The 12,980-nt window shown below is 40.7% G+C and overlaps 1 protein-coding gene across 20 annotated transcripts in view; it reads left to right on the top strand.

Annotated features, from left to right (window-relative positions):
- LOC110529548 (receptor-type tyrosine-protein phosphatase kappa) overlaps positions 1–12,980 on the top strand; it is a 163,225-nt gene that overhangs the window by 86,229 nt on the left and 64,016 nt on the right. For all 20 annotated transcript variants that reach the window (XM_036984933.1, XM_036984942.1, XM_036984932.1 and 17 more), the window contains one exon: positions 3,423–3,716. In XM_036984933.1, the coding sequence (XP_036840828.1) occupies positions 3,423–3,716 (294 nt within the window). The remainder of the gene's footprint in view (positions 1–3,422; positions 3,717–12,980) is intronic.

Genomic DNA, 12,980 nt, shown 5'->3' with positions numbered 1-12,980 from the left:
CCTTCAATGCTGCAGAAAATGGAATCAGGATGCACCTGAGCTCAACTTTGAGTCTCATAGCAAAGGGTCTGACTACTTATTTACATATGGTGTTTCTGTTTTTTATTTTTAATACATTTGCAAAATGTTCAAAACTAGTTTTTTCGATTTGTCATTATGGGGTATTGTGTGTAGATTGCTGAGGAAATGTTTTTATACAATCCATTTTAGAATAAGGCTGTAATGTAACAATGTGGAAAAAGTCAAGGGGTCTGAATTTAACATGCATTTTCGTATGTGCTTTCTGGCACTAGTGCAATAGGCCCACCATAGTTGTGTCCATCTCAAATGCTGTTATGTTATTGGTTTATTTTATTTTCCAGCTTAGCCTAATTCGGAAATCATTTTTGCGGCACGCGTCTCATGAACTACTGAGATGGAGAGAGATGAATTAGAAAACAAGGAAGCTAACACATTTAAAAACTATAGGGAACCCTCTACAGTGGAGTGTCCCTGGGTTCAGGTATTGTGTGTTCTGCTGGGACGCTATAATCACCACCAACATACACTACCAGCTTTTTATAGTGTTACATCCACCTGGGTATTAGTAATGCAAAAAAAGCAAAACAATGACTTTCTAATTTATGGTCTTCTGTTGGGCTTAATTGAAGAAAATACAAATATGTCTCATGAACAAATATTTCTATGTATGCCCTGCAGGGCTAAAAACTGAACAGGGCCTTTTTGTAGATAATTGTTAGGTTCCATAGACAAAAGCACAGGTCACGATTGGCTGAACCAAAGCACTGGATTCAGATTGGCTGAACCAAAGCACTGGATTCCATCTCAGACTAACAGTGCCATAATACATGTACCACCCGCAGTATATGATTAAGTGGAGGGTGAACAGGTGGACATTAATAAAAGGTACTATATGCAGAAGTGTGAATACCAGACTTTGTGATGGTAACGTGAGTTCATAAAGATGATATGGGCAGGATGGGCCAGCACCAGTACAGTGACTGTCAGATTGGACTTGCTGTGATCTCTGAGTATTGCCGCTGCTGTTGAATTAGCTGCAACACAGTAATCAGCCGACAGCCATCTGGACAGGGAGAGAGGAGAGAGAAAGAGGCCTGTGTGACGTGCAGAGCCAGAGACCAACTCCGTCTGACGTCAGACCCTTTACAGGCCTTATATTGGTCTTAAAGTGATGGAATGACATGACATTGGCTGCTCATGTCCCTCAGTATATTTATTCAGACATTACATAGGATGCTTCCATTAGTTAGTTAACTCTCTAAGGGGAGGGTTCCATTGGCTTCCATTGTAGTGAGAATGGTGAATGTAGTAAATGTGATTTGGTAAAATGATGATGTGGTGTTCCTGCGCTGTATCTTATTTCCCAAATGATTTATTGTATTTCAAGATATTTTTCTAAGTATTTTTTTTAACCTTTAATCGTCTTAAGGTAAAATATCTTGAAATAAGATAAATGACTTGTATTAAGCCTATTTTAGGTTAAAATAAGCAAAATTATCTAACAATGACTATAGATAATTTAGCTTGGTTTCGAAAACGCCCTCACTAATTTTAAGTGAATTATTACTCAATATAAGATATTTAGGCTTGTGTCGTGTCTTTGGCTATGCCGGATTAAGTGATATGACATGCTATTCTATAAAATAATTTTTCCGTAATTAATATTACCTGATTGAGCTAATCATGTAAATGTAATTAACTAGAGAGTCGGGCACCACAAAAAAATTATTTATAGAGCTGTTATCTTCCGAATAAACTCTTAAAGACCTAGTAATATTTTACATCAATAGCAGTCAATATTAATAGTCATCTTAATTCAGTCTCATCTGGAAGTTGTAAATTCTTAGTTATCTGCACGAACACTGGCCAACAAGTTGAATCAGCAATACAAAATTGAGTTTAATTATTTATTTACTAAATATCTAACAAATAACACACAATTACACATACACATAATTAAATCATAACTTGATTACAAATTACGTCATAAAGGAAAACATCCCTAGTGGGCGGAACAGATATGACAGCTTGTTACACAAAAGAAAAGGGTCTGGGTTTGAGTGAAAGAGCGGGAAGACTGAGGAACAAAGGGCAAGCTGTGCTATCGTAAATACAGTATCTTATGCATTCTAAATTACCGCCCATTTGGAAAAGGAAAATGCAATAAATATTTATTCTGAGCTGTGCTCAGTAGGTAGGTTGGTGGTGGATGGAAGGCCGTGTTGTCCAACCTAGTCTTTGTCCTTTGAAGAATGTCTCTGGTTGTTGGATACGTTGTAGTAACGTCGTACTCTGTATGTTCCTTCCTAACCCTCGTTTGCAGCGGCTGTTGCTAACTCAACGGCTAGGAGGTATCACTTCTGAAGTGAATAAAAGTTCAACGTTCATACCATTCGCAACCAAAGCTCACGCTGATGTTGGCTTAGTTCTGTAGTTATTATCTGAACCATTCTGACATCGGACCGTCGTCCCCACATCCTCGGAACAGGAGGTTACATTGTTGTCAAGGCTTTATATAGGAAGGGAGAGGAGGGCATGTTTGAAAAGTTTTATAGCCCATGTCCCTTCACAGGGGCGGGCCACTGATTGAAAACCCAAATCTCACATTTTAGAAGCTAAAATCACATTTCATCCCATCACAAATAATTTCATATTCAAACATTTAAATGGAACAACAATTCCATGTGAATCCGATAACTCTGATGTGTAGACTTTCCACTGTAGAGTTTATGTCATCTTATCATTGATGAGAATGTCTCAGATGACAACCGAACTGACATCATATTCATTAAGTACCACTGCATATGTTCAATTGGTCGCATTACCAGAATATAGTTCATTTTCCCCCACCTTCTGATGTTCCCAGAATCTCTATGTTAACCAAGGGTTTTGCAAATGTAACATCAGAAGGGTAGAGAGAGGAAAAAGGGGGGAAGAGGTATTTATGACTGTCATAAACCTACCCCCAGGCCAACATCCTGACACTTGCTTAGAGTTCACTTTTTGCAGTTTAGTCCAGGATGCTCTGGGCCAGACTCCAGACCTATCCAGACTGACTGGAAGGGGAACCATCTGGTTATTCTGAGAGTGTTTGATAGTTTGGCGCCCTTGGTCTAGCTCAGGGATGAAAAATAAGAGAATTCTAACTTAAACATGTTGCTGATGCTGATTAGTTCATTGGGGGTCTGACAATGACACAAATCTTATTAGGTTGATTATCAATTTGGAAGAAAGAGTCCAAAATTATTTTTGAAAAACTAAAACATTTTTGAAAAAATAATTTGCAATAAAACACAGATGTGGAAATCTTTTGCCAAAAATAGATAAAGTTAGAAATTGAAACGCTTTTAGGTGTGTGCTGTTCTAAGCCATATGCTTTGATTCCCCCCTGTGTCCTCCAGAACCCCCGCGGCCTATCGCACCTCCTCAGCTGCTGGGCGTGGGGCCTACCTACCTCCTGATCCAGCTCAATGCCAACTCCATATTCGGGGACGGCCCCATCATTCTGAAGGAGGTGGAGTATCGCATGACATCAGGGAGCTGGATAGAGACCCATGCTGTCAACTCCCCTAACTACAAGCTGTGGCACCTGGACCCAGACACAGAGTATGAGATCCGTGTGCTGCTCACCAGACCAGGGGAGGGGGGCACCGGCCAGCCTGGACCACCTCTCATCACCAGGACAAAGTGTGCCGGTAAGTCTCCATCTCGGTTCTTCCTTTTTTTCCCCCAATTGTTTTTCATTCTGTCTTTTTCCTCTCCGTGTTACCTCTCTTCATCTCACTGCTCTGTGATATTTGCATACAGATAATTGCCTGGGGCCTTCTTATAAAACATAATTGGAAAAGCCAGGAAAAATAAACAAGGTTTCTGGTGGAGGTAGTGTCATGGCTGTCACTCACTAAGAGTGCCTCTCAGATCTAAGGAAATAAACTAACATGCTTTTCAGAACAATCCTTTCCAGTATTTACCCTGGGGTCCATGATGACAAACCTGCAAAAGGTATTCTCAATCATTTCTGCCAGGGCGGTGTGATACCCACACGCTTGGGTTGCCATGGCATCTGTATTAAGCAGCATACCAACAAGGCCAGGACTAGATAAAGAAGTTATATGGGGGAGCACGTAGTGGAGTGGTTGTGTTCGAAGAAGGAATCTGAAGATGGAAAGTGGTTATTAAGAAGGATGCAGAATGTATGCAGTGTTTCATTACTCTGGGCATTGCCTGTCCATCAGCCTGAGACACTATCCATCTATTCCCCTGCCTGGTGCTCAGGAGTGAATAGACCAGCTGTATTCCCAGATTGACATTCAGAGGGCAGACTGCAGTTTTGCGTTTACTCTTCTTGGCTACTGTCAGGGTGTAGAGGGAGATTTTCAGGGGATATAGTTCAGGTACAGTCCTGTAGGCTGCTTACAAGGAGATGTCTACTGTACAGTGCATTTGGAAAGTATTCAGACCCCTTGACTTTTTCCACATTTTGTTACCTTAACAGCCCCTCATCAATCTAAACACAATGCCCCATAATCCACGGCATAGCAAGCAGTACCGGAGCGCCAAGTCTAGGACCAAAATGCTCAGCTTCTACCCCCAAGCCATAAGACTGCTGAAGTATTAATCAAATGGCCACCTGGGCTATTTACTTGACCCCGTCTCCCCCTTTGTTTTTACACTGCTGCTACTCGCTTTTTATTATCTTTGCATAGTCACTTTACAAATTACCTATACTAACCTGTACCCCCCCACACATTGACTCGGTACCGGTACCCCCTGTATATAGCCTCGTTATTGTTATGTAATTTTCTTGTGTTACTTACATTTTTTTAAACTTTTCGTTTATTTAGTAAATCCTTTCTTAACTCTATTTCTTGAACTGCATTGTGGGTTAAGGGCTTGTAAGTAAACATTTGATGGTAAGGTCTACTACACCTATTGTATTCTGCGCATGTGACAAATAAAATTTGATTTGAATTCCAAAGCAAAAACAGGTTTTTAGACATTTTTAAAATACGTTTTCAGACCTTTTACTTTGTTGAAGCATCTTTGGCAGCAATTACAGCCTTTAGTGTTCTTCGGTATGACGCTACAAGCTTGGCACACCTGTGTTTGGGGAGTTTCTCCCATTCTTCTCAGGAGATTGTTGCTACACAGTGATTTTTCATGAAGCCACTCCTGTGTTGTCTTGGATGTGTGCTTAGGGTCGTTGTCCTGTTGGAAGGTGAACCTTTTCCCCAGTCTGAGATCCTGAGTACACTGGAGCAGGTTCATCAAATATCTCTCTGTACTTTGCTCCGTTCATCTTTCCCTTGATCCTGACTAGTCTCCCCAGTCCATGCCGCTGAAAAACATTCCCACAACATGATGCTGCCACCACCATGCTTCACCTTAGGGATGGTGCCAGGTTTCCTCCAGATGTGACGCCTGGCACTCAGGCCAAAGAGTTACATTTTCCAGAGAATCTTGTTTCTCATGGTCTGAGTCCTTTAGCTGCATTTTGGCAAACTCCAAGCAGGCTGTCATGTGACTTTTACTGGGGAGTGGCTTCCGTCTGGCCACTCTCATAACAAAGGGTCTGAATACTTATGTAACTAAGGTATTTCTGTTTTTTGTTTTTTTGTGTGTGTAGATTGATGAGAGAAATTATTTAATCAAGTTTAGAATAAGGCTGTAATGTAACAATGTGTGAAAAAAGTCCAGGGGTCTGAATACTTTGCGAATGCACTCTATGTCTCTGCCTATGTCTCTGCCTTCATCCATCATAGACAATCATAATCTTCTCCTTGACCAAGTGAATTATGCTCTGTCCATGGAATTGGCAGGATTGTATTATACTGTATGTTTATGGTAATACAATAAACTTTTTTATCAGTATCTTCCATTTCCCCTTAGTTTTCCTGAAATCTCTCTGCACTCTCCCACCTATCAAAAAAGGTAGGATTAGTTTGAAACATTAGTTTAATATAGACCCTAATATCCACAGCAAAAGGCACCCTTGGTGACTAGATAGCACATTTGAGAGATGTAGGCACCAAGCGTCTGTGTGGTCACAGTAGAACAGATTTTGATTACTGGGCTTACATTCAAATATTAGTCTAATATATACATACAGGATATATCGCTCAGGGATTTTTATAATGTTCTGTTTGTATGCCATTGAGGCTTTTAAATTAGACTACTTTTCCCCTAAGATTCCTTTTGAGATTAATAGTTGAATTTAAATACGATTTTAATGTCATAGTAAGGCACCATTTCAGCTAGTGCTTTCCAGCTTGTACCTGGAATCAAGTTGAATGATTGGAAGGCGTCATTAGGGATGTTGTACAAAAGTAACATCACGGGTGACAATCAAATAGTGTGTTTCTTACGTGACAGGGGACAGGGGAAGCAGGACATCCTGTTTTCTATCTGAAGCATAAATATTAAGCATCCTCCCCATCCCGGAATGGGTGCAGTGAGCAAGTGCAGGCCAAGAATGGCAAATGATGCCCTGCGATGTATTATGTATGTCTTCGCCTCCTACACAAATAAAATAAACTTCCTGTCGCATTGTTTAACCTTTTTCTGTGAACTTCAGTTTATTTTCACTCATACTATTATGATAAGGGAAAAAAGGACAATGAACATGACATGGGCTCCTGGGTAGCAGAGAGGTGGGGTGGCCCGCAGTCAATCTCACGTTTCCTGATTTGCAGGGTGAGCGAACGCATTATGAAAATGCTCAAGGCGCCTCTCCCCAGAGAGTTTGTATTTGTATTAATATTTTTCAACATGCTCCCCATGTTGTTTATTTCTTAAAAATATCAGGCCGTTTCAGCAAAATAACGTATTGATCATTTGTCCATGCTTCACTGTTAACAAAGAAACAATTCCAAGGCTGTGAAATTAAAGCTAATAAGTGCTGGTGCATGTTCCTGCCACCATTTATTGCTGTATGGACTTCACGTTCCTGATGTTTCTCTTTCCCCACCATTTTGTCTAATACTATTGTAGCAGTGTTAAAATGGGTGGTTCTGTTAGTGTCTGGTTGATTTTTATGGGGGTGGCCTTCATACCATGTTGTTATGGGTCCCAGTAAATTAAGCAGACGTCATGCACCACCATGGTTCCCACCTGTACTTAATTCCCCCTGACTGCCACAGACCACATAGACTAACCCGCAAGCCCTCCGTTTTCCTGACATAAGCACTGCCAAGAAGAGAAAATTGGAGGTTCAGCTTGCCTGGTGACATCACCAGACGGTAAATAAGTTAATAGAACAATAACAAAGATAGTTCCAAACCTCTCTGCCAATAACTTCAATTTTTCTGTTTTCCCCTACCTACTTTAAAGACCACTCCCAGACAATCCTAGCAAAATTCTTGCTCAATCGTTTTTTGCTAAAAAGCTATTTGTTTCATTTTGACAATTTTAATGGATAACTATTACAGTAAGGTACTTAATTGTTACCCAGAAGTAATTTTGTATTGCTATACAAATAGCTGCATTGGGACTTTAAAGGATACATTCAACTGGACATTTGAAATATAAGATATAACTCATCATAAGCTCATGTTGAGCTATGAATGTTAGGTTACTCAATATGTGTTCCATGATTGGCAGACTGAGCAGAGGCTTCATTTGGACCAGTTTCTTATTGAAAAGACAGTTTCAGCAGTCCACCTCACTCTATGCTCCAAGGACCTAATGTGGTTTCCATACTGCTGCCTGCTCAAAAAACTCCTCAGCTGGAAATTAGATTGTGTATAATAAAATTAACAGACCACTCTGTTCCAAATACCCTGTGGTGGTTTCACCGGAGAGTGTTAAAATGTTGTCACCTTTTTAAATTCAAACCGAAAACACTGTATTGAGTATAGAGGAAGTGTTAGAGTTTTTAAGCTGACACTTGCGCTAGAACAGTTTCCTGCATGACAGGCAGGCAGGGGAAATGAATGCTCTTAGTACGCCAATGCACCATACGGCTTTGATTTGCCTGTACTCATGCCATGCATTTGTACTAGCACCTCCGCCTCTCCAAGAACACCGATTGCCATCTGTAACCAACCTGATTTGGTTTTAACCCTCTAGAGTCTAAATCCTGTCTAACCCGGGTCTAAGCTAACATATGGAATTATTTTAAGATGGTCATACCAAGGATCATTTAGCTATTTAAAAAAAATATTTAAAACAATATATTGGATGAAACATTGAATTTGGCATTACTGCTATTAGCCAATAGAAATGCATTGAATAACATAGTCACTACATGGAACAACAGATCCTTGAAAAACAGAGAAAGCTGTCTTGTTCAGATGCTACAGACGTTTTTGTGAGAAGACCGATTTTCAGGGTGTCTAATGGTCTAACAAACACCACTCTAGCTCTGCCACCTTTTACCGCAGATGTGGAAGGGCGATATGGACGGTTTCGGTGGATTGAGACGCAGCTCATCTCTAGCTTAAACATACGGATTTTGATTGGGATTTTTGCATTATGTTAATTTGATTTCTGCAAAGGCGTGGAATTTGTAGGCTAAGTTAAGGGTTCTACATGTCTGAACAAGTTGTGCTTTCAGAGCATCACAGGCTAGTATAATCTCTTGAAGCCAGTTTAAAAAGCAATTAACTCTGCAGCACCACCAGCTAGCGCGCTGCTTGGTCCTCAGCCATTTACATTAGCCTCGCCCCTCCAGATAGACGAGTCCTGGGCTTCAGTAATACCACGTTGAAGCGCTTTGGGATGGAGCAAGAGTAGCCATGGATCCATCTCAAATAGCACCCTATTCCCTATTTAGTGCACTACTTTTGACCAGAGCCCTATGGGATCCCCTATGGGCTCAGGACAAAAGTAGTGCACTAAATAGGGAATACGGTGTAATTTGGGACGGATGCCGGGTCTGGGCTGAGCTGAGGCTGAGGTATCCACAGTCCAGTAACTGCTATAGTGTCAGGCTCCCTTTGCCTGATAGTCAGAACAGAAGCCTGTGTATCAGGGAGGTGTTTCAGCACCACTCCTCCAGTGTTTTCTCCAAGGACCTCAGTCAGTGTGATAGTCGGGACGTCACGTCCATGGCAAGACACCAATCCAATTAGTAAAGGTAATAGAGGACCACGAGTGGCTGACCATCATATTGCTGATTACACAGAAAAAAAGGTGTACAAAATGACCTCTCTGAGCTGACGTTTGCAGTGGCAGGCCTTTTATTGAGGCAATTTCAATTAAGTCATCGGCAGCCCTTCAGATGAACAGTAGAGCCAATAACATCCTAAGTAGAGCCAAGGTCAACAGTTCAACCTGCCCTATGTATCTGAAATGAACGCATTCATTCAGGAATTTTCCACTTTTCGCTAATGTGTTGCCAAGGTGTTTGATTTGGTGTATGCTTTCGCTAATTGTCAGCATCTATTTGCTGAAAGCAATTAGGAGTCTCACGACAAACATTTTCACCACAACGGCTGTGTTTAGTGATGCAGTGAGGGCTATTTCCTCTCAGGTACCAACACAAAAGCCTCCACCCCCATATGAACATTGACTTTTCACATATTATCAATGCTCAGTCTTAGATATTGATTTTGTTGGGGCCCTGCAGCCAGAAATACTATTAAGGGATCTAATTTTATCTGCCAATGATTATTTGAGTTCTGCATTCATTTCAAAAACCCTTAAAGCAATAGAGTTTAGTTTGTTTTGCCGTGTGAATGATTGTTCCTGGAAAACGGTGTGATTATGGCTCCCATTGATGTTATTAACATCCTGGAGTACACTGGGATTAATACTATTGATCTAGTTACTCAGTCTGTACTCTCCACTTGACACCTTTGAAAATAACCACACACACACACACACACACACACACACACACACACACACACACACCTGTTTATGTTACTACTTATCTACCTCAGAGGTACTAGTGCTTCTATAAGGATTAATCCCTATAACGTTAGCTTATCTGTTGCCCATGAATTTGCCTGTAGTGAGACTGACACCACTGGTTGTGGGGTCGTCCGTGGAACAGGGGAAGGTTTCACACGATCATCCTGCCAAAATACCCAGACATTCTAAAAGGCACTGGAAGCTGAGATTGGGATATTTGTGTAGTAAATGCACATGATGATACAGTATCAGAATGTGAGAGTGAAACAGTGAGACCCACTGTGTGTGGAATGATCAAAACATTAGTCGTTGTACTTCAGTAATATTAATCATAGCTGGTCGTTGTCCTGGTGGTAGCAGTCACATTTGGGATCATACTCTAGAGTGTGTGTTAGAGTTGTGCATGTGTTGGTGTGACTCCCTACTGGAATATGATATTTTGGGGTTTGAGAGATTCAAAGGGGAGAGGAAATGCATTCCAACTGTCAAATTAGTTTGATAAATGACTGTCAACCAGTGAATGGCAAGGGACAGGAAGTTGGTAGATGACTTTCCTTACCTCAGGCGTTTCCAGAGAGTCTCCTGTGATAGGCATGGCATTACTCTTTCCACCCCCAACATGGGAGTCAAAGAAATAGGAGGCTGAGGGGGTAGAAGATGATGAATCATAAGGAATGTTGTTCAGACACTTTGACAATCCACGCAGGACTACTGAAGCATGGACTCTGATGTATTATTTAAATGCACACTGTTTGGCATGGGTGGTAAATAGAGTTTCCTCTCTGTGTTGTTCCTCTCGTGTTACATCTAATATTTCATACCATACATAGCTCAGACCTGGCATAAAAACAAGTCCATCCTTTTGTCAATAAGACTCACTGTCAGCAGAGGAGGTGGATATAGTGTTTCTCCTCGAAGGCAACTGTGTAATCACCTCTTTTGAGTAGGAAGCACCTCTCTTTCTCTCTTCCTTAACTTTTCCAAGTCCCCTGGCCAGTGTTCTCAGTAATGCAACACTGCTGGAGCTCTGGGAAAATGATGTGGGATCTTCTATCTATAAATCCTCTCATTTGCTTGTTTACTCCATTTTTAATCACAAGCACCTCCGAATAATCCTGCTTTGTGACTTGAGGGGATGTTTTTGTATTTGTTGTGTTTTTTCCCGCTGCCTTACAAACCATTTTGACTGTATGTTGATTGTTATTAATTGTGTAGCTGTGCAGTGCTTCTCAGCATATAATGATGCAAACACAGGAATGCTTACTCTAAAATAGGAAGGAGGTCAGCTTTTATTTCATCATGATAAAGGAGGATATTTACAAAGCAAAGCCATTTGTCCTGTCTCATTCCACACCGGGCACTGGAAAGAGAGGGGGAACAATTCATATCAATTAAGATGGATTTAATGTGTCATGATGCTATATCTGCCGGCTCAAGAAATTCCCCCCAATTGGGCATTAAAAAACATTATTTGACTTGACCACCTTAGTGGCAATGTTCTGTATGATTAAAAATCTAGTTTATTTATTTTGTGTATTTTTGCTTCTATAATTGCCCCTGATAGTTTGAGAGAAAGTCTGTGAGATTGGTCAGATCTGTAGGTCATGTGTTATTTACAGCCCAGTAATTGAATGGGGTGCCCTGTCTATGGAGAACCCCAAGCAAATTCATTTGAGTTTTTATCCATATATTTATCTTCATCTTTTCTTCACTTCCTTACTCAACCTCTCTGGTATCACTTGCTCTCTTTGCCATCCATTACAGATAGCGTATTCTACTCTGTATGCTAATGCATGACTCAAATCAATGTCTTTCCATTGAGGATACTGTATTGTGCTGCTACTACATGGATCTACAGTTGAAGTCGGAAGTTTATATACACTTAGGTTGGAGTCATTAAAATTCATTTTTCAACCACTCCACAAATTTCTTGTTAACAAACTATAGTTTTGGCAAGTCGGTTAGGACATCTACTTTGTGCATGACACAAGTAATTTTTCCAACAATTGTTTACAGACAAATTATGTCACTTATAATTCACTGTATCACAATTCTAGTGGGTCAGAAGTTTACATACACTAAGTTGACTGTGCCTTTAAACAGCTTGGACAATTCCATAAAATGATTTCATGGCTTTAGAAGCTTCTGATTGGCTAATTGACATAGTTTGAGTCAATTGGAGTTGTACCTGTGGATGTATTTCAAGGCCTACCTTCAAACTCAGTCCCTCTTTGCTTAACATCATAGGAAAATCAAAAAGAAATCAGCCAATACCTCAGAAAAAATTGCAGAACTCCACAAGTCTGGTTCATCCTTGGGATCAAGGATGCCAGACTATGGTTTGCAACTGCACAAGATCATACTTTTTTTTACTACTACTTTTTGGAGAAATGTCCTCTGGTCTGATGAAACAAAAACAGAACTGTTTGGCCATAATGACCATCGTTATGTTTGGAGGAAAAAGGGGGAGGCTTGCAAGCTGAAGGACACCATCCCAACCGTGAAGCACGGGGGTGGTGGCATCATGTTGTGGGGGTGCTTTGCTGCAGAAGGGACTGGTGCACTTCACAAAATAGATGGCATCATGAGGTAGGTAAATGATGTGGATATATTGAAGCAACATCTCAAGACATCAGTCAGGAAGTTAAAGCTTGGTTGCAAATGGGTCTTCCAAATGGACAATGACCCCAAGCATTCTTCCAAAGTTGTGGCAAAATGGCTTAGTCAAGATATTGGAGTGGCCATCACAAAGCCCTGACCTCAATCCTATAGAATATTTGTGGGCAGAACTGAAAAAGCGTGTGCGAGTAAGGAGGCCTACAAACCTGACTTAGTTACACCAGCTCTGTCAGGAGGAATGGGCCAAAATTCACGCTTGTGGATGCTTGTGGATGGCTACCCAAAACGTTTGACCCAAGTTAAACAATTTAAAGGCAATGCTACCCAATACTGAGTGTATGTAAACGTCTGACCCACTGGGAATGTGATGAAAGAAATAAAATAAAAGCTGACATTAAAGCTGTACTAAATAATTGTCTCAATTATTCTGACATTTCACATTCTTAAAATAAAGTGGTAATCCTAACTGACCTAAAACAGGGCAT

The sequence above is a fragment of the Oncorhynchus mykiss genome, chromosome 8 (genome assembly GCF_013265735.2).
Source record: "Oncorhynchus mykiss isolate Arlee chromosome 8, USDA_OmykA_1.1, whole genome shotgun sequence".
Taxonomy (NCBI): Eukaryota; Metazoa; Chordata; class Actinopteri; order Salmoniformes; family Salmonidae; genus Oncorhynchus; species Oncorhynchus mykiss.
The sequence above is the reverse complement of the archived record's forward strand: the minus strand, read 5'-3'. Positions and strand labels throughout refer to the sequence as shown.